Raw genomic sequence first — 21,949 nt, 5'->3', positions numbered from 1 at the left:
ATGAAAGGAATTTAAATGTTTCTTTAATTTAAAGACAACTAAATATAATAGTTCCTTATTCAAAATATGTTGTCTTGGTTGGGAAAGGAACAACTCAATTCTTGTATATAACTCTCTACAAGTCTCACAAGAGACATGATCCTATCCAAGTCTTATTTCCTCTACTAAAACTCTAAAGTTTCAAAGCCATGGCATCTCAAGGATCAAAATCAGTAGCTTCCATTCTCTTAGTCCTCAATCTCGTCCTATATTTCATTGTCATAGTCATTGCTTCTTGGGCTGTAAACCATGGAATCAAAAGGTCTCATGAATCAGGTAAGGACTGTTAATTTTCCATGATTATGAGCTAACCAAAATCACATTAAATGCTAATCTTCATTACTCATAATCATTAACCAAGATTTATATTTTATTTAGAGCATCACAAATGTAAAACACATACCTCCCATATTGCTATTCTCCATTGTTGCTAAGACACCAACACCTTCAATGTGAAAAACACCAAATTGGTAGAAGAGAACCTATGAGAGCAAACCCTTTTCTTTTCACCACACACCCTCTCTTAACTCATACTAAACACATATTACCCTTTTTATATACAACACTTAACCCTAAGGGGTTATATTAGGCTTATTGGAGTAATGAGTATAATTAATGGTGGACTATAATTTAATGGGCCAATTATAGTTTTAGGGTGCTCCCATGTGCCTCTAATACATTTATTAATTATTAACCATCTCATTATGGTAGTGAATAAATATTGGGCACATAGTTAATGATTGTGATTATGGTATTATATTAGTCCACAAATAAATAATTACAACTCATACACATAATCATTTGAAATATATATGTATAAACACTCTGCATGGTTTTATACATATTTATATATGTATGTGCAGCTTCTGTTCTGTCCATTCCAGCTAGAATATTTCCAATCTACTTCCCAATGGGTAACATGGCAACTGGTTTTTTCATAATTTTCTCACTCCTTGCTGGTGTTGTGGGCTTTACTACATCACTCACTGGACTCCATAACATTTTTCAATGGAATGGCCCAAACATGCACACTGCTTCAGCCTCTTCTCTCCTATCTTGGGCTCTCACTCTTCTTGCAATGGGGTAACTAACTCAACATAATAAACAATAGTTAATATATAAATAACACATGTTTTCTTGAGAGAGATAAAAAAAATGGCAATACAATCTTTGAGATTTAAAAAAGTAACAATTTTATTTTCCTAATGGTATATTTTCTTACAAAAAAATAAATAATGCACAAAATTCAGTATTTTTATTTTTAAATAGGAAAAATCAAAATTTTCGGTTAAAAGTCAAATAATTGTGTAAAAATAAAGAACTTAACGACTTACAAATATAATATTATTATTGGTATAAATAAATATTAGGTCTCTCTTTTTGTTTAGTAATTATTAAACTACTATTAATATTGGACACAATCAAGGACGACGGACCCACTTGTATTAATGTGGGAGCTACAGCCCCACTAATAAAAATATTGTCTTTTAAAAAATTAAATTATTTTTTTTTAATTTGATAATCATAAACTAAAATAGTAGAAAAACTCCTACAAAATTAAATAAATCGTGTAAGAATGATTATAAATTATAATATATGTATAAATATTTTTTAATAATAAAAAGCCCCAAAAAAAAAAATTCTCGATCTGCTCATATTTCTATTTAGTAATTATTACGAAAAACTGCTTTAGTATTGGGCAACACTAGACAATTAAAATCCTAAACAAAAACAAAGCAATTTGCTTAATCTCAATTGGATTCTATCCTTATATTTCTATTCTTCTTCCTATTTGTAGATTGGCTTGTAAGGAGATTCAACTTGGTTGGACAGATGCTAACTTGGTAAGATATGGTGATGTTAATTCAATAATGATAAACAAATTATGTCTTTTTTTTTTTTTTATTTCTTTTAAATTGAATATTCAAAGAGATGACTTTATAAGGGCTTTGAATGCAGAGGACTCTAGAGGTGATAACAATAATAGTGAGTGGAACACAAATGTTTTCCATATTTGCTATCCATGGTGGTGTGGAGGAAGCTATTGCTCATGAAAGGGCCAGAACAGGAAGAGTTTGAAGTCCCTCATATTGATCTTCAATTAACAAATGCTTTCATATATTCTTTCATTCTCTAAGTTCATGAAGATTGATGCTTATAAATTATATGTAACTTTTGTTCTCTCTCATATTTTTTTCTTTTTTAAAGCAATAAAGTTGTAATGTAAATTCTTTTGATTTTAATAAAAATGTTTAAGGGTGTGAGTTTTTGCTTCTTTCTTTTTTCTTTAATTTTATGCCAAATGTTTATGATACCTTAAATAAAATGCACAATCAATAGAGATACCCACACTTTTTAAATTGCATCTTATCATGTAGAGTAGTTCTCTTAAGTCTCCTCAATGTATCCTTTCTATTTTCGAAATGTGATAATTATATTTTTAATTGTTTTTCAAAAGGGTTGTGTATATTGTAATTATTGCATGCATCCTACTAATTTTTGAATTTCTTTTTAATAATTTATGGTATTAGTTTTAGGGTTCTATAAGAATTTTTACACTTAGTTGATGGTAGTTGCCGGGTTTTCCCAACTCTTTGGAGCTCATTTGCTTGTCCATATAAGGAGTTTTAGTTCTCAATTCTAGGTGACGATCTAGTGAGAGAAATTAAGAAGAAATTTTTTTGAGATGTAGGTTGTACACAAGTTGTATGTGTTTTATCACAACTCCCTCAAGCGAGTTTTTTATAGGTACAAGACGCCATCTTTGTCCTTGATCCTTTGAGATCACTCTCTAATTTGAGCTACTATTCTGCATAAATATTAGTCACAAGGTGATTTCCTGGGGATTAAATCTAAGCAAAAAATTATTTGAGATTAAACCTCGTTAAATTTGTTGTCTCCTGTTATCGATGCTACAACATTCTGTCACAGCTTGTTTTTAGTTATTTTTTAGGTTTTACTTAATTGCCATTATTGTGTTATTCCGCATTATTATTGAAACTGACTTGTTCTTGAAGTGTGTTAACTCACAACAATTGGTATCGAAGCTCTATGCCTAAGATCAAAGATTTAAGAACCAAGTTTCAAGTTTCAAGAACTTGGCATCAATGGCATCAACCAGATTCAAAGTTGACAAATTTACAGGAAAAAATAACTTCGATCTATGGAGGATTAAGATGAAAGCTCTCCTAGTTCATCAAGACATTTCTAAAGCACTTGATGCTATTGTTCTCAAAGAGCTTGGAGATGACAAGAAGAAGATTCTAGAAATTAGATCGAAGGCTCACAGTGCAATCTTGTTAAGCCTTGGAGATGGAGTACTTTGAGAAATTTTTGATGGGTTTTTGGATGAAGCTTGCAGCCATTTACATGAAGAAATCTCTAGCCAATTGTTCAGTAAAATTCAGTATGCAAATATAACTATTTTTCTTTGTTTTCACCCTTACTTCATAGTATTAGAATATTTTATTTATGGAAATTATTTTCTAATTAAGGAAATGATTTTCTATTTAAGGAAATAAATAAATAATTGATTTTCTGTTAAATGAATATTTTATATTCATTGAATCTGGACAAAATCAATTATGTAATATTCTATATATAGTCAGATTTCTATATTCATTACCTGATTTGATTTCCTGAATTAATTGTCAAAATATTCTGACAATTAATGTGGCGCAGATACTGATGGAAAGATCTCACCTATAACATGTGGTCTCTATTCCCCGAGCGACTCATTCATTCTGTTCATAACAACAAATTCCATCTAAAGAGAGTTGAGAGAGCAAGGAAGCCCGATTACCCACATCAATTAGTTTCTTTTGCAGATCAAGCTTATGTGGGACTAAAGCTCAAAGATTCAATGGCTGGAGGTATTTCGATCCTTAAGTTATATAGTGTATATATTTTAGATTGTTTATTCTGCATTTTATATATACATACATATATTTCAGTTTATACATATAAATGTCTAACAGTTGGTATCAGAGCAGTTTTTATCTCTGCCTTGATTTTGTTTGAGATTCATATATATATACGTATATACGGTGTTCATATATATATATATTATATATATATTCGTTTTCGGGGTTCGTATATATATATATACGTTTTCTATACGTATATACCTATATACATTCATTTCTATATATATATATTCATATACATTCTGCTTATTATATATACATTCACATTATTTTATCATTCAACCAACATAATGTTTTGAAGAGTTAAAAACCTCAAATCCCTAAGGTTCATAATCTTCCATAATAATAATAATGACAGTTAAATAAATAAATAAAAAAAGGGAAATTTTATTTACACCCCAAAATTTTCTAAAGGCACCCCATTTTAATAATTTTTATTTTATATAAAATTTATATTTTTAATTGTACTAAATTTTTTTAACCTTTTTTTTTTCCAATTCATATTCTTAAAAAATATACTTATCAAACAAAAATAAATTATATTTTAAATATTAAGTTTCATAAAAAATTCATAAAATTATTCATAAAATATTCATAAAACTTCCTAAAATGAATAAAATATGAATAAAATGTAAGTAATTTTATGGTTTGACATAAGAAAACATGAACTTGGGACAAATGCTCATATCTAGAACGGTTTTTAATGATCTTCGGACGACCACACTAGGAGCACTAATCTCAGTGATTGTTTATTATGTTAATAACGAAATTACTTTTAGGTAGAGCCCAATACCTAATGTCAAAGTGAAAATATAATTTTACATAATTAGGGAGTAGCCACAGCATCCTTATTTGTATAAAATTATATATTAATTAAAATTCACCTTAATGGACATAACTTGTAATTAATTATATAGGTATAATAATTTTACCCCACATGGATTTTATTATATTTGTATAATTAATTAGGATAATATGTTAAATTAAATTCTCTTAATTTACCCCACAGGGAGTTATGGGGATTTAATTTAATAGTGTTATCACAAATTTAATTAAAGATAGATAATAATCCTTCATTTTCCTAAACTAATTGTTTAATTAAATCTATCATAAGGTTCATCTAATTTTATTAAACTTAAAATTTAGCCCACAGGCAATTTTAGATTTAGTAAAATTTTAATCTTCAGTTTATACTTTGGTGTCTAGTGAACCACATAATTTTAAATAATTAGGGAGTAGTCACATCATCCTTAATTATATAAAATTATATATATTAAGTGGATTAAGATCACATAATGGACATGAATTATGTGAACATAATAATCTTACCCTACAGAGATTTTATTATTTTTACATAATTAATATGTTAAATTAAATTCTCTTAATTTATCCCACAGGGAATTATGTAGATTTAATTTAATAATTTTATCAAAAAGTATAAAATTTTGAAACATTTATAAATAATTAAGTGTTTCATACTTTTCATTGAGATAGAAATATTAAGAGTAATTTTTAAAAATTATTTAAGTTTATATTTTTTTTAATAAGATTTCATATTTAAGCATGTTTATTCCACATTGGTAAAAACATGATTCATTTAAACCTCAAAACTAAGTAATTTTATTACATCCTTATTCATAAATTTCTTCCATACGGTAGAAATTTTTAAAATTTATTACGATAACTTCATTTAGAATATACGGTTTTTTTCTTGTATTATAATTAAGAAAAATAAATCACACTTTATTATCACCGATTAAATTTTAATTTGTGTGTATGAATTCATTCTAATATAGTTAATGTGATTATTAACACATAGTGGATTATTTTAGATTGTTATTCCCACATTCATAATTTCTTAGGTTCTACAAATAAACACTAAGAAAGTCGATATTTGTAATGAGCAAATCTTATCCACGGACAAGATAAGTTCTCACATTTAGAAGTTTAAGGAACAAGCAATATAGTAGTGACTTTGTTTTAAAATTGGCAAAGACCTTTATAGTTCCGAGATTCTATTGAAACTTGATTTAGACACATTTTAGAGGGTCTTTACTACGAAAACGATGTCACTCATAAAGATATCTGTTAAATTCGGATAATACGACGATAAGAAATGTGTTATTAATAAGAATTCTTCTACATTATAGCACCAAAAATTATGGAACATATCTCCATAAACAGAATAAATGTTAGTAAATGGTGGGGATATTCATTACACTTGATTTTACTAACTTTATTTAGAACTTGTGTGAATTTCATTAAAAATATGTATTCCAACAAGTCAAAATCGGTGCATACTAGAATTCTATCATATTAGAAATCATACAAGTCAATTAATTTTGAAGACATGGACTCAAATTTTGCATCTATTTTTTAACGATTACTCACATAAATAATTTTTCTACAAAAGTATAGATTTATATGTTTCAAAGACATTTAAATCTTAAGTAGAGAAATGGTGCATTTTGCATATTAAGATAGTGAGATCAAAAATAAAATGGAGAATACTACATTAAAATTCGTGAGTATATGGATAAACTCCCAGTCTATTTGCAAAGTTTCTTTAAAAGGATGGGTTCATTGCCCGATACATATGCTTGGTACACCCAAATTATAGTGTGTGATAGATTTAAGAAACTAAGTATTTTTTGGATATGGGGTGGAGCCTACATAGCAAACTCCAATCTTTCCTAAATCTTTGTCTATTGATACTCTTCAATGGGGTGTACATATCGAATCCTGTTCTAACCAAAGTTGTTTCTCAAACATATTTTGAGTTGTGATAAGGTTGAAAACCGACTTGAAGACATGTACACATTTTATAAATACTCATATATAGTTAGAGTACAATTGTCAAAGAAAAGATCTGGGTCCTAAACCATAAATGAGCATATTTCATTTGAAAAGCTATAAGGTTTAAGGGTTACATATTTTATTATCCATCTCACAACACTAGAAATGTGGAATTAAGAATTGACTTGATCAGTGGGAGTGATCAATCTAGGAACCTAGTTTCTGAGAAAAATCATTCATATTTTCTCAAACTTCCACCTCAAGTATTAGATTAATTATGATTCACAACAACCCTTAAGATTACTGGTTATTGAGAATTCATAACTAATCATTAATAATATACAAGTCATTGGTAAAATTCTAATAAGTTACGTTATTTAGTAATTGCTTACAATTTCTAAAATAACATGCTATTGAACCATTTGCTCTTTTAAGAGTTTGTTGGTCCATCCTTAAGATGACTTATTAGAACAGTAAGATCAATGTATTCTAGTGATCACATTTTGTACAATAAGAGTTCAACTACAATATTAATTTGAGACACAAATTAAATTATAGAATGATAAAGAATTGAAGTTGTAGTACAATATGCCATGAATGAAGAAATGAATATCTTAAATAGCAATAAAGTTTATCTTTAGTAAAGTTGCCTAATGGGGTGGAGAACATTAATTAAGCATAGGTTTTTTCACCAATAATATTCATTAGGCAACATTGAGAAACATAAAGATATAAAAGAATATTCATTGCTAAGAAGTTCATTTTGAAATAAGAATCAATAACAAAGGAGATTTACATTCTCACTTGTTTTTATAAAAGATTCTATTATAGACCTTGGCATTTGTTGCTTGTTTTAATTCATTAATCAATTCCAAATAGTGAACTAGAGGAGAAGGTATATAGGTTTGCCATAAAGATTTTCCTCTAATAGTGGTGAACATATGCAAGCTTAAAGTGTCTACCTATAGATTAAAACAAACATCTCACAAATTGGTATTATATCACCTTTTCTTTAGGTTTGAAAAGAGAATTATGGAAACAATTATATACCAGAAAGTTAGTGGGAGTAATATTTGTTTTATACGTCGACAGTATGTTACTTGCAAATGATGATAAAAGTTTTCTATATAAGTTGAAATCATTCATATCTTAAATTATTATTTTGAGATAAGGAATATAAATAATATATATAATTTTAATTAATTAGAGAGTAGCCACAGCATACGATTAAATAAAATTATGTATTATTCATCGAGATATAACTTTTATCTTTAAGTGTGATAAATTCAACTCGAACCGGCATACGAAAAATGATACAGGTGAGAATAAATTAAGAACATTCATTTGCTTCTATTTTAGAAGCCTAATGTATGCCTAAGAGTCTGAATAAGACTTTGCATTACATTTGTTTCAGGATCGTTAAGTAGTATCAGAATAACTAAAGTTAAGACCACTTTATTTTTCATACAAAGTGATGAGGTATCTTTAAGATACTAAAAATTATATTCATACATATTTTAAGATGAATTGACCATCTGGAAATATAGTTAACCAATTAGATTCTAACATACTTCACTGGTTGTATTGATTCACGTAAATCAATATTTTATTACGTCCTTAAGATTACCAGTAAGTTATATTGTAGAGAATCTTGATTGTTATTTCCATTATAAGTCGATTCATTTATTGTTTTGAGGATACATCTTGTATGATGTATTATAGAGTTTCATAGTAGGCACAGAGTTCGGAATTACGGTTTCATTAGGCCATTAAGAAAATTTTGCGATAAATTCGGCTTTATATTTATGGCTAATAACTAAGCAGTCTTGGTCGAAGCTAGCATATCGACATTAAGTATTTAGCCATAAAAAGGCGTGATAAGTGGTCATTAATCACGCAAACTAAATTGGGTGATCGCATAGATCCTTGACTAAAGGCATGCCGCAACACAAATTCAAGGATCATAAAGTAAATATGGGATTCAGTTAACTCGTACGCAGTTTTTTTTTTTATTTGTACAACCAAAAATTATTTAATGAAACTCTAATTTCGATATTTTCTCATATTTATGTGCACCTTAATTTTCATACGAGAGAAAATTATCGTAAGAGGACACGAATAAACATAAGGGTTAGGGTTTATTCGCTTAAGTACATTGCCACATAAAGTACATTGTTATATAGTAAATGTATTGTAATACATGGAAGATAATACTCGATTCATAATGAGGACATGTCGCTATGATTCGTATGTTTATTATATAATGAGGAACGTTGGGTTTGAATATTTTAGTGTAAATGCTGACCAAGTGGGGAGAATATTAGAATATTTTATTTATGTAAATTATTTTCTAATTAAGGAAATGATTTTCTATTTAAGGAAATAAATAAATAATTGATTTTCTGTTAAATGAATATTTTATATTCATTGAATCTGGACAAAATCAATTATGTAATATTCTATATATGGTCAGATTTCAATATTCATTACCTGATTTGATTTTCTGAATTAATTGTCAAAATATTCTGACAATTAATGTGGCGCAGATACTGATGGAGTATCTCACCTATAAATATAGGGTCTCGGTCCCCGAGCGACTCATTCATTATGTTCATAACAGCAAATTCCATCTAAAGAGAGTTGAGAGAGCAAGGAAGCCCGATTACCCACATCAATTGGTTTCTTTTGCAGATCAAGCTTATGTGGGACTAAAGCTCAAAGATTCAATGGCTGGAGGTATTTCGATCCTTAAGTTATATAGTGTATATATTTTAAATTGTTTATTCTGCATTTTATATATACATACATATATTTCAGTTTATACATATAAATGTCTAACACATAGTGCTTATTTTCTCATCGTTGAATTCCAAACATGCACTTTTTTTTATCATCCAACATAATATTTTGAAGTGTTAAAAACCTCAAATCCGTGAAGGTTCATAATCTTCCATAATAATAATAACAGTTACATAAATTAAAAAAAAAAAAAAAAAAAAGTAGTAGTATTTATGGAAAAGCCCCTAATCATTATCTAAATTTCAAGATGGGCCTGAGCCTTCATCACCTAGATGATCAACCAATCCAACGATAGTAAATCGTTAAACTCCCGCCAAACTAAAATATAAGAACCCGAACCGGATATAATCATCGAACTCTCCAGCTCCACTGTTGGGGAACCTCACCAATGAATTGCACGCACTGTACCGTACCAACGGTTACCTTCCCTGCAAAACCAAACCTCGCTTCCCCCAAAACCCTTCGTCTTCTACCTCGGTGTTTCACTAACCAATCTCTTAAAACACCCCACCTTCAGAAGAACATAAGCTTTCGAGTCCGAGCTTCGGCCACCGATAGTAGTGGAGCCAGGAACTGGGTCAACCGGTTGCCGACTGGAGCTTTGGCCGCCGATAAGGTTCTTCGACTGATTGCCGGCGCCACTTCCAGTCCCATTGGCCAGTACGTCTCTTCGCCTTTCACGTTTCTTCATTCTGTTGACCCAAGAATCAAATTGGTATGCTTCATTTTTTTCCTTTATCGGTTTTGGTTTTTGTTATAGTTTTCTAATTCGAATTGCTGGAGTTGTGGGTTTTGATGTTGGACCATTTACCTTTGTTTATTAATTTAGCTCAAATTCATGATCCTTTTCTTTTCATGGAATATATGAATGAAAATGGTAGCTCGTATCAAATTTGTTAACATTTTTTTTTAGGAATTTGTTTTCTCACTGATTCGCAATTTAGGAGGTTCAAAGTACAAAGTATATGAATTTATTAAGGTTGGTTTCGTTTATTCTTTCTGCTTTTGTGACCAGTACGAGATTAAGGACTTTTTATGTTCTAGTATCTCATCTTTGATTTGAAGTAGCCCAATTTGTTCATAGAAATTATAAAGGAATTTCTCAAATATATGTGTACTTAACAACTTCTGTAAAGAATTTTCAGAAAAAAGAAAACAACTTCTGTAAAGATATCATTAGTTAATCTTTGCTAACCAGTGATGACAAAAGTATCATTTATTCAAAGAAATGGCTTCAAGATGAAAAACACTTTGCAGGAAGAAATTTTACTAAATCAAGTGTTTTACTTCATGTTTAACTTACTAGATTTGATAACTTTTATGTTAAAGTTCCTGGCACTTCATTGCCATAAAAGTAAATTGGCTTAACCCTTTTCAAACAATATACATTCAAGGAAAATGATAAAAGAGGTTATTATTATATGCAACAAGTACTAGTTCTGTGATGGTTTCTCTAGCTCTTGATATGTAAAGTTATTGATGCTGCAGGTATGGCTATTGGCCTTAGTTGTTTTACCAGCAAGGGCGCATATAATATTACGACTTGGATTAGTAATCTTCTTGGCCATTTTGTCAATATGGATTCTTCCAAGACAGACGTGGATGGTAATTAACTCCTGTTTGGCTTCTGCATCATAAATTTCCTTTTGTAACTGGTCTTCGGTTCTTTTTATCGATGCTACTAGGACTTTGGTTTGATTCAAAAACAAACCTTACCACAATCATATATCAGTTTTAGTAAATGCTAATAGATCCATCTTAGCTTGGATAAATCATAGAATTGTCTTTGAATAACAAATTAAAAATTTTGTATTCTCTTTTTGTCAACACCTCTAGGACCAACTGGGAAGAGTGTCCTTGCTTTCTGGAATTTTGTTCATCATGTTGGGGCTGGGTTCTGATGGCGTGCCATCCCTTGTTCAATCACGAACCCCACCTTCTTCAGTGACGGGATTGCCAAATCTTCCTTCATCTTTAGTAGGTTATTCATATTCAATTATGAAGCTAGGACCATTGGATTTTACAAGGAAGGGGTTGTCGATAGCTAGTACGGCTGCCTGTTTAACCTTCACGGTAAGCTTCTTTCTTAATTTGGCTCGATCCTCGTCATTCTTTTACAAATCTTATTCTGAAAACCATATCCCATATATTTATAATAGGTCTTCCAAAGTGCAAGCCTTTGCTTGACAACCACGACCCCCGAACAACTTGCATTTGCCCTACGGTGGTTTATGTTTCCCTTAACTCATATTGGTGTGCCAGTGGCTGAAATTACTCTCACCCTTATGTTGTCGTTAAGGTTCATCAATCTAGTGTTTGACGAGGAAAGTGAAATTCTGTTAAGCTGTTTCTGTATGATTTTCTTTTTTTGGACTTTAAAGATATTTTGGTCCTTATCTTTGATTGGAAGGAACAAAACTATCATTGTTTATACACATCCTCTTGAAGAATTTGTCTGTTGGCAGGTACGGAATGTAGCATTGGGGATTATATCTCGTAGGATAAATTGGGATCAATTGACAATGTTGGAGTCCATTGATCGTAAGCACTAATGCATTATTCATTCATGAAGGGTTTTATTGTGATTTGCTGCTTATTTAGTTTATGAAAATCATGTCTTCTTATAATAGGATTTAGTTTCTCAAAGGAATAATGTTCTTAATGCTATCAATTGGGGCTCTACATTGTACTTATTGTTTTGTAATCTGTTATAATTTTACAGAGGTAATTACATGGTAATATATATCGTATCATACTAGATTACTAGTTACCAAGTTCTAGTTCTTTGTATACTCAGAATCGTATTCATATTTCCAGTGCTTTTACCATCTGATCTTTAATGTTGCAGTGTTCTTTGCCTATTTCCGTCGAATTTTCAAAAATATTTTCAACCATGCTGAGCAGATTTCACAGGTTTGCAATATCTATTTTGTGCATAATATTTTTTCTTGTTCATACTTCTGGCTTAAAGAGCATTACTCTTCTCTTTCCTTGACAGTCTTAACATAAAAATGTCATTTACATTCCTTTGTACTGATATTTCTGACAGGCAATGATTGTCAGAGGTTTTAGAGGAGACAGCAAGTCTCACACAATTTATAACTTATCGGAATCATCCTTTGGTAGAGCAGATATTATTTCTTTGTTGTGCCTGGTTGGTGTTACCGCTGCTTGTGTTCTCTCAGACTATCTTCTTGTCTAACTAACACGAGGTACTAACTTATATATCATTATTATTAAGTGAACAGTTATCTTAGAAAATTCTGGCTTATTTCTATGTCTCATCTACTCGAAATTTGATTGGCAGAGTTAAAAAAGGTTTCAACAACTTGTTAACATACACTCGCACGGGCTGTTGGATGAGGAGCTAGCATGACATGATTGGGGGAATGAGTGACATATTAGTTGGAAATGGCGACCATGGTGGAGTCCATTAAGTATAGAACGGTCTATAAAAAGGACTTGGGAGATACATAATTTCATATTCTTTGTTTACATTTTTTTCCCATCTAAGTTCAAACACATTACCAATTGTGGTCATTAGCAATGTTTAGATGCTGCCCTTGTTATCTTTTTAGAGTTCATTTTAAACATGTCTTGACTGCTAGCTTTTGTGTTTATATCAGCCCCAAAATTTTCGTGTGTTGGACAGGGATAATGCTGTTAAGAAACAAATCATAAATGAGCAATTCTTTCTTCTTCTTTTTTCAAGGAAAATGAAACAAAAGAATGAAAATCTAAAATGCCTTGCAATTGTATATAGCTCCAGTCTGTTGGGAGACAAGGACCAAAAAAAGAAAGAAAGACAACCAAGTACACCAAAATGACTGTAGCCACTGGCCACTGACTGGTGGATGAGATTTGGAGAACTGGGTATGTAGAAGAAATGTATTCCGCATCAAGCACTATATATACAACATCTTGGTTTTGATAAGGGCAAGAATTATTACCAAATGGGTACATTTATGGTCTGCAGTTACATAACTAAGGTCCCCATGAAGCAGAGCAGCTACACATATGGAGTTAACAGCTACAAAAAGTTATCCTTGGAGAGATAGCTGACCTTATTCAACCAAGCACTTTACCTTTGCCAACAAAGCTTTCTTCCACCCTCTCGCATAATCTCATAGGCAAGTTTGTGCTTCTCAAAAGAAGCTGCTCCAGCCTCTATGTATTTAGAGGCTGTTTCTCTTAAACTCCATACCATCAGAGCCTTGAGTTCTTGAGAACTCCTTGCTGATTCGAAATCGTGAAGAGTACCGTACTCGGCATTTCTTGTCCACCGATGCAAAATATAGCGAGATGGGATTTCTCTTATGTCCAGTATTTGAAAAACTCTCAAGATATGTCTGCACAGTACACCTTCGAATTCAAACATTTCACAGCTGCAACTAACATTGAGATTGGTTGCACTAAAGGTCACAACACATTTCTCATTGTCATTCCCACCCTTACGCACCAAATATCTGCTAATGGCCCCTTCTTCATAAATCTTGAAACCAAGATATCCATAAGATTGTAGAAGTTCTTTCTGAAATATCTTGAACACAGAAAGTGTATAAAGCCTTCTACATTGTTCTTCTACTGGTTCTTTTGTCTGCAAGAGAACCTGCAAGTTATAAGAATTAAAATCCTCTTTTCTTTCTTCTTCACGACGTCGCTCAACACCTCTTTCATATCGTGAAACAAATTCTACTAGTTGTGTTTGAGCATTCAGGAATGCCCCAAAGAACGATTCAACATTATCATTCAGAGTAATGCCAGCAAAAAAGGTGCTACGTAAGTATGCTGGGACCCAACTTTGTCGCTTTTCATACATTTCTTTCAGCCAAGCGTTCTCTATCAAGCCAAATCTGCTTAAAAGCATAGTCCACGAGGCTTCAAATTCATCGACTGTCTCACTCTGGTAAATGCACTTTTCATATTCGTACCGCAAAGAGCCTTCCATCAAATTCAGATATTCCCTTTCCTTAGCCTTAAGTTGCCACAACGAAAATCGGTGATGGGTTCTTGGAAATACTTTCTTGATAGAATGCTGGATGGCCTTGTCTTGGTCAGCTATTATAGAAAGCGGATGGAGCCCTGATACTGCCCTCAGCCATGTTTGAAACAACCAGGTGAAAGCTTCTTCAGATTCATCAGCAATTAGGGCACATGCGAGAAGTACTGGTTGCTTGTGGTGGTTAATTCCAATAAAAGTGGCAAATGGCACCAAATAGATACTTTTCCTATAAGAGGTATCAAGAATAATAGCATCACCAAACTGACTAGCAGAAAATCTTGACCTTCCATCAGCCCAGAAAATACTCATGCAACTGCCATTATCCACTTCTACAGCATAAAAGAAACTTGTATCTTCAGCTTGTCTGGTTTGAAAATACTCTAAAAGCACACGGTACCAATCACTTCCTATGTGATTTTCTCGACTTCTTTTGACAATGTTAGCATTGCTTATGTTGAAAATGTCCTCATTTTCTAGTCCACCACTCTCCTCCTCTAACAACCTTTTTGAAGCAATAACACTTTTTTTATGAAGTTCTAGTTGAAGCTCAAGTTCATGGTTGTGGCCTTTCTGAAGACGGTCCACTACCCATCTTCCAGATTCTTGTCTTTTAATTCTCATGAAAGCCCCACAGCCAAGTCTTGATGGGTGCTGAAATCCTTCCTTTGAACACACAAACCGCCGAGATGTGATCGATCCATCAAGCTTTGAACGAAACAATTGACCGATCCTGATACTAAATCCTTTACTAGCTGCATAAGCCTGATAAAATTGGTATGCTTCATTAGCTGAGTTGAACTCCAGACCAGAAAATGGTTCGACTTTGGGTTGCAGTTCCTCTCCATCCCTTTTAAGGCGTTTGATATTGATAATTCCAGAGGGAGAAGGTCTCCCATCCTCAGCTTCCTCAATCAACTTCGTTCTTGGCCTATGGGGCATAGTAACTACTGACTTTGCCGTTAATGAAGTCTTCTGGAGCAATGGAGGAGGAGGAGGACTTTCCCCAGCAGCTAGTCCAAGTTCGTGATTGTGATCTTTCAAGAAAAGGTCAACCACCCACTTTCCAGAATCACGTCTCTGCACTTTAATCAATGCTGGACATCCTGTCCTTGAATTGAGCTGAAATCCCTCCTTCGAGCACACAAATCTTCGAGAAGAAACTGTCCCGTTTGTTCTTGAGCGATACAATTGACCAGTCCGAATCTTAAATCCCACACGCCTAGCATACAAATTGTAGAATTCTCGTGCCTCGTCTGCAGAATCAAACTCCAATCCCACATATGGTTCTAATCTAGACTCCCCTTCATCCTCTATAACATCATTCATTGCAGGGACCATACCAACTGGATAGGCCTTCAAAACCACTGTGTGCCCAAAACCTATGCCGTTAGGATCGTACCTGAACTGCGTCCACAGGGAAATTTCAGGTGAAAAACACTAGAAAAATGAAAACATTGAAAGCTCATATAGTGCTCTCCAAACTAAAATTTGCTGGTTCCACAAACACAACGCAATATACAGAAAGACCTTCAACATGCTAACTACATATCAACTCTTTATAATCGAAAAAGACGATGCATGTCTGCTTTCACAGGCTTCACTTTATAAACTCTTTTTCTTTTCTTTTTTGCTGAATTACCCAATATATATCAACTAAGATCCATTCGACAAAACCCATACCCCATCATATCCGAGTTCCATTCTCATGTTTCTCAGGAAAACAAAACATCCGGAAAAAAGAAAACTCAAAAAAAAAAAAAAAAAAAAAATCAAACCAAACCAAACCAAACTATAAAATCAGATCAAAGTAAATCAAACCAGCCCATAAAGTTTCTCAAAATAAAACGCATCAAACACAGATTAACAACAGCCAAACAGGCACCGATCAAAACAAATCAAACAAAAAAAATAAACTTAGGGTTTTCCCGAATCGAAAAATTACCTTCTAAAATCCGTGAAGTGGCTGGAGCTCGGTTCCACGCCCATATCTAAGACAATTAAAATATCGAGATTGAGCTAATTTCGTTAACCAGATGTAATTTAGAGAGTGGCATTGGATTATTTTTGGCGCGAAAAAGGTGTTTGGGAAGAGAGAAAATGAGAGAGAGAATCTGAGAAAAAAAACTTATGGGTTTTCTAGATATAAATGAGTTAGTAATAGTATAGTAGTAGTAGAAGAAAAAGGGTTAGAAGTCATAGAAAGGAAGAAGATTTTTGGGGATTTTGGTTTTGGTTTATCTTCTTCTCTCTAAAGTGTTGACCTAAATATCATATATCTCATCTCAATACTCCATCATTTTACTATATTTTATTCATTTCTGGCTGATCCATTACCTAATTAATTCTCCTTATTTTAAATCGTAATGCTATATTTAATTATCTATTTTCATATATTTTCTCGAAATATCATTAATGCTAAAAATATATGTAATATAATTAAGAACATGGACATGGAAAAGGATTGAAATGTTCATACTAGTATATGAGTCTAGATCTGTTCTTCCTTTTTAGTATGAGTTGATGTCGTTTAATGATATTATATGGACCCACTTGATATGGTACTACATTACACTATACTAAATACTAAGTACTTCTCCTCTCCTCCCATCTTTGTGGTTCAAAATTAAATCATTTTATTTTAACCCAAAAAAAAAGTTAAATCATTTTACTGTTTTTTTAACTTTATTTTTTTAAAAAAATTTACGGTTTCTAAAGTGGTTGCAGCGCTAGTTGTAATAGGGGTTTTTATACAATTTTTTGTTGCAATTTAAGTTGCAGTGCCAGTTGCAATAGGAGTTTCTATATAGAATTCCGTAAAAATGCAAAAAAAAAAAATAGTTTAAAGTGTAAAAATAAAAAAGCCTCGTCATTTTATCCTCTCACATAATATTAAATTTATATAAATTAAAGAATTATACTGCATTTCGCGCCATTTTTATAATAATTGAGAATTACATATATTATAAGAATTTTATATATTTTTTAAGATTTTATTCAATTCTATTTTTAGAAAAATAATAATAATTATTATATTTGAGGTTAAAATCGTATCATCATTAAGATTGCATCAACGTAAATGTAATATAAGGTCATTTTTTTCCAAAAAATTATTATGGCATTTTTTTAATGAAAATTATTAAGGCATTCTTACCTATATTGGATAGTTTTTTTAAAAGACTATATTGGATAGTTTTAAATATTTTTATATTGGCATACTAAATACATATAAAAAGATAAAATATAAAAACAGGAAAAACATTTAATTCTGCGATTGTTCTGGTGTTGGATGCTTGGATGGTCAGGGTGGTTATATGGAAGCGGAGACTTTGACGTTATTTCATGAAGTGGCTCTGGTTTTGAGTAAGGGTGCTACTAATTATATTTTATGTTTCTTATCTCTTAGAGCTCTTCCAATAGTTCCTCTAAAATAAAGATTCTTTAAATAATTTAAAAACAATAGAGTATAATCATCTTTCAATAAATAAAATAAATGATATAAATTCTTTCTCTATTTTAAGGTAAGGGTGTTTATAAATTGGTTTGATCTGAATTTTCTATTTTTTCAAAATCTATTCACATTTTTCTTTCCATATGACTATAAGATATGAAAAATGGATGATAAGACGCTTTTGAAATGACAATCTTAATGAAGTCAATTATATGAAACAATCAGAAGGGTATGTGTTAAAAGGGAAAGATCGAAAGGTGTACAAGTTACTTAACTCTATTTATGGATTGAAGCAAGGCTCTAAATCATGGAATATCACCTTTAATAAGACTATTAAAGAGTATGACTTCGAATAAAATGAAAACAAAGCCTGTGTATACAAATACATTAAAGGTAATATAGTGGTATTCCTAGTTCTTTATGTTGATGACATTTTACTTATTGGAAATAATGTAGAAAGTTTATCAGATGTGAAGAAGTGGTTAGTCGAAATTTTTTGAATGAAGGATTCAGGAAAAGCAAGCTATGTTCTCGAGATCAAAATCTATAGAGATAGAAAGAGGAGAATATTAGCACTTTCTCAAGCAACTTATATTAATAAGATGCTAGAAAGATTCTCAATGGAGAATTCCAAGAAAGGACAGTTACCGTTCAAACATAAAATTACGCTATGTAAGGATCAATGTCCAAAGACTTCTCAAGGGGAATAAGACATGAAAAAGTACCCCTATGCATTAGTAGTTAGGAGCTTGATGTATGCAATATTGTGTACAAGGCCCAACATATGCTACGCTGTAGGGATTGTTAGTCATTATCAATCTAATCTAGGTTTAGAACACTAGATAGTTGTAAAGCACATTCTCAAGTATTTTCGAAGAACGAAAGATCTCATGCTTGTATATTTCGGTGGAGAGTTGAATCCTACTAGAGATACTGATTCTAATTTCAGTCGTTATCAATCAGACAAAGATAGTCGAAAGTTGACATCTGGGTCAGTATTTACTCTTAGTGGATGAGTTGTAGTCTAAAAAGCATTAAGTAAACCAGTATTGCAAATTCAATCATGGAAGCTGAATGTATATCAGCTTGCGAAGCAACTAAGGAAGTAGTTTGATTGAAGAAATTCTACACAACTCTAGAAGTAGTTCCAGAAGTAGAAAAACCATTGGTGTTCTGCTATGACAACAATGGAGTGGTGGCCAACTCTAAGGAACCAATGAGCCAAAAGAGAAGGAAGCACATTGAGAGGAAGTACCATCTACTAAGAGCTATAGTAGAGATAGGTGATGTGACGGTCTTAAAGATCGCATCGGAACATAAGCTTGCAAGTCCGTTCACAAAGACCTTACTAGCGAAATCTTTTATGGGTCATATAACTAATATGAGATTAAGGGAAATGCCTAGTTTGCTTTTAGGGTAAGTGAGAGATTGTTAGGGTTTATGCCCTAAAAAGCCTATAAAGATATTTCTAATTATTAATAAAGAGTTGAACATTTAGAAATATGCATGAATGTCAAATTATTAATATATATTATTGGATAATTTATATATAAATATTAGAAAATTCTTTATTCATATAAGGTGTTGTGACTTATAGCTGTACAGAGAACTAATTAGCTATAAATAAAACAGTCAACAACATATTAAAGTTATGGAATCTTTAATCAATGGTTGTTAGAAATTGGAGCTTCTGACACTTAGCCTTTTTTTGTAATACCATCTCGTGAGAAATAAAAAAACTCGAAGTAAACCTAGCTCCATTATAGCCACGATACAGGGAGTGAACTATTATAAATTTATTGTGTCTCTCTTATAATTACTAAGCAAATATTCGAGTGGGTGTGGCTTAGAAGTCTAGTCCAGATTTTTGAGTCAACAATATCTATATTGGCTATAAAGCGTTTTGTGAATTTAAGAGTACAATTCTGAATCTATATGAGATACAAGAAAATAATAAACTAGTAAATTTACGATAAACTTATTAGAGTTTGAATTTTTGGGCCTATATTTCCCACATTGTCTTCAATTAATTAATCTGGATAGACTCAATTAATTATTTCAAGTAACAATTAGAACTATTCAAATTTAATAGGTTAATTTTGGTAGTTTTCACTAGGTAGAAATAATTTCAATAAAGTAGGAAAAATAAAGGGAGATAATTAATTATGATATTTTTCTATCAAGTTAATAAAGTATTTAAATGAAATTTCAAATTATAATATAGATTATAAGCTATATATACACAATAGTTCAATTTATTTCGTTAAAATTATTGTTAACTATAGTTGCTTCAAGGCATTATTCCTAATATTATTTTCTATTTTTTGAATGCATACTCATATATTTATTAAATCAAATCCCACCATAATTGGATATAGATATGCCCAATCAAATAAATCTTCTAACCCTTCTCATTTGTCTCTTTTTTCCTACTAGTTGGAACAACACGTACGTAACTTTTTGTAAGTAAATATATAATTTTTATTAATTTATTAAATCAGTTAAAAGATAAGATTCTTCCTCAACAGAAACATCGCTTTTGTTGAACACTCAAATTAGAAAAGAACAATATGCTCCAGCAAAATTATGAGCAACCATCATTAATAAAAAACAAGGAAACATTGTTTAAAGATAGAAGAAGTTTACGATAATCTTCTATAATAACCTCAAAAGAAAAAAAAATATAGATAATAAATTTCGAATAGCTTGTACTGCTACTAAGTAATATGACTCCAACTCCACTTTCTGCCATGGTTGAGTCTTAATTCAGTATAGCATGAGTCATGTAATGTACTTAATAGTAAAATAAACTTCACTTAATATATTCAAAAAAATATATAATTATCATATGGTTATTAGCGTGGCACTCACATGATAATGATCATACATCATCCATTAAAGAGTTGCACAAGTGTATCTCGGTGATGCATCAAATAGATTATGAGTATAGTTTATCTTGCAAAAAATTTGCTTCAACACTATTTAAAAAGTTGTGCCAAAATTGATACATTAAAAAAATTATACTAAATTTAAAATACAATATAACATAATCTAAAATTTATATCACTATACATACACTATTTTTTAATATTTTATTAATATATATAGCTATCGACCATAACGTTATATTAATATTAAACTATTTACATTCTTTTTTATTGTTTTAGATAATTATAAGATAATACTAGAATTATTGATAAATATTTTTTTTTTGTATTTTAATAGAAGTATTAATTGAACATAAATTTGCATGAGTTGAATTTTATAATTGTGTATTTGAGTACAATACTAAAAATTAATATAAATATATCACAAACTAAATATTTGTATAAAATATAACACAATTTTTATATTTCTCATTGAATACGATCTGAGCATTTTGTTAACCATATGCGATAAAATCTAACATAATTCATTTATATTTAACAATAGAATTAGTTCAAAGATAATTCTTAAAAAAAAGATACAATTTAGTAGTGGTCCTAAAAAATCTTTAATAAATACTTATTTTCTCTTCTAAAAAAAAGACCAAAAGTTTAAAAAAAATAAAAAATAGAAGAATGTATACTACTAAAAGTAGAAAATTAAAAATATTAAAATTATTTTTTAATGTGAAATTATAATATGTAATTCTTAGTAAATTATATAGGTAATAAAGTTAAGGCTAAGTTTGCTAAAAAAACTCTAAATATTTATTTTTGCATACTATTATTCTTACAAATATGTATCTTTATATATATATCTTTATATATTAAAATTTCCTATCTAACGGCAATTTTTGGTTTAACAGTATATTCTTTTTTTTATTCAGTTAACTTTAACGTAGGGTTAACAGATATTTCACGATACATATATACGCAACATTCCCCTGTTTCTTTTCAAACCCTAAAACTTTTAACGTTTTCGAGTGGCCAGTGTTCACGAAAGCTTCACTCACGA

At 30.8% G+C, this 21,949-nt stretch overlaps 3 protein-coding genes across 3 annotated transcripts; 2 read left to right on the top strand and 1 right to left on the bottom strand.

Moving 5' to 3' along the window:
- Window positions 1–15: 15 nt before the first annotated feature.
- Window positions 16–2,314, top strand: LOC115722198 (membrane protein PM19L). Its single transcript, XM_030651335.2, has 4 exons — window positions 16–315; window positions 903–1,122; window positions 1,838–1,883; window positions 1,999–2,314. The coding sequence occupies exons 1-4, from the start codon at window positions 189–191 to the stop codon at window positions 2,116–2,118; spliced, it is 513 nt and encodes a 170-aa protein (XP_030507195.1). The 5' UTR covers window positions 16–188; the 3' UTR covers window positions 2,119–2,314.
- A 7,495-nt stretch (window positions 2,315–9,809) lies between these two features.
- Window positions 9,810–13,167, top strand: LOC115722197 (protein ABCI12, chloroplastic). Its single transcript, XM_061104117.1, has 8 exons — window positions 9,810–10,275; window positions 11,049–11,165; window positions 11,397–11,633; window positions 11,720–11,885; window positions 12,027–12,101; window positions 12,409–12,473; window positions 12,610–12,772; window positions 12,868–13,167. Exons 1-7 carry the CDS (start codon window positions 9,949–9,951, stop codon window positions 12,760–12,762), a joined length of 1,140 nt encoding a protein of 379 aa, XP_060960100.1. The 5' UTR covers window positions 9,810–9,948; the 3' UTR covers window positions 12,763–12,772; window positions 12,868–13,167.
- Window positions 13,168–13,290: 123 nt separating this feature from the next.
- On the bottom strand, window positions 13,291–17,105 carry LOC115722195 (protein FAR1-RELATED SEQUENCE 7). Its single transcript, XM_030651330.2, has 2 exons — window positions 16,505–17,105; window positions 13,291–15,961 (listed from the first exon to the last, which is right to left on the bottom strand). Exons 1-2 carry the CDS (start codon window positions 16,546–16,548, stop codon window positions 13,642–13,644), a joined length of 2,364 nt encoding a protein of 787 aa, XP_030507190.1. The 5' UTR covers window positions 16,549–17,105; the 3' UTR covers window positions 13,291–13,641.
- Between the last annotated feature and the right edge of the window lie 4,844 nt (window positions 17,106–21,949).

The sequence above is a fragment of the Cannabis sativa genome, chromosome 9 (genome assembly GCF_029168945.1).
Source record: "Cannabis sativa cultivar Pink pepper isolate KNU-18-1 chromosome 9, ASM2916894v1, whole genome shotgun sequence".
Taxonomy (NCBI): Eukaryota; Viridiplantae; Streptophyta; class Magnoliopsida; order Rosales; family Cannabaceae; genus Cannabis; species Cannabis sativa.
Note: the sequence above shows the minus strand (reverse complement) of the source record. Positions and strands in the feature narration are given on the sequence as shown.

What these genes read in the sequence shown, in the direction of transcription:
- LOC115722198 (XM_030651335.2), top strand. Translation starts at nt 189, where the DNA reads ATGGCATCTCAAGGATCAAAATCAGTAGCTTCCATTCTCTTAGTCCTC. An exon ending in CTCACTCTTCTTGCAATGGG is followed by an intron (nt 1,123 to 1,837) that starts GTAACTAACTCA and finishes TCCTATTTGTAG; the next exon opens with ATTGGCTTGTAAGGAGATTC. An exon ending in GTTGGACAGATGCTAACTTG is followed by an intron (nt 1,884 to 1,998) that starts GTAAGATATGGT and finishes CTTTGAATGCAG; the next exon opens with AGGACTCTAGAGGTGATAAC.
- LOC115722197 (XM_061104117.1), top strand. Translation starts at nt 9,949, where the DNA reads ATGAATTGCACGCACTGTACCGTACCAACGGTTACCTTCCCTGCAAAA. An exon ending in CTGCCTGTTTAACCTTCACG is followed by an intron (nt 11,634 to 11,719) that starts GTAAGCTTCTTT and finishes TATTTATAATAG; the next exon opens with GTCTTCCAAAGTGCAAGCCT. An exon ending in CAATCTAGTGTTTGACGAGG is followed by an intron (nt 11,886 to 12,026) that starts AAAGTGAAATTC and finishes TCTGTTGGCAGG; the next exon opens with TACGGAATGTAGCATTGGGG.
- LOC115722195 (XM_030651330.2), bottom strand. Translation starts at nt 16,548, where the DNA reads ATGGGCGTGGAACCGAGCTCCAGCCACTTCACGGATTTTAGAAG. An exon ending in CACTTCACGGATTTTAGAAG is followed by an intron (nt 15,962 to 16,504) that starts GTAATTTTTCGA and finishes GACGCAGTTCAG; the next exon opens with GTACGATCCTAACGGCATAG.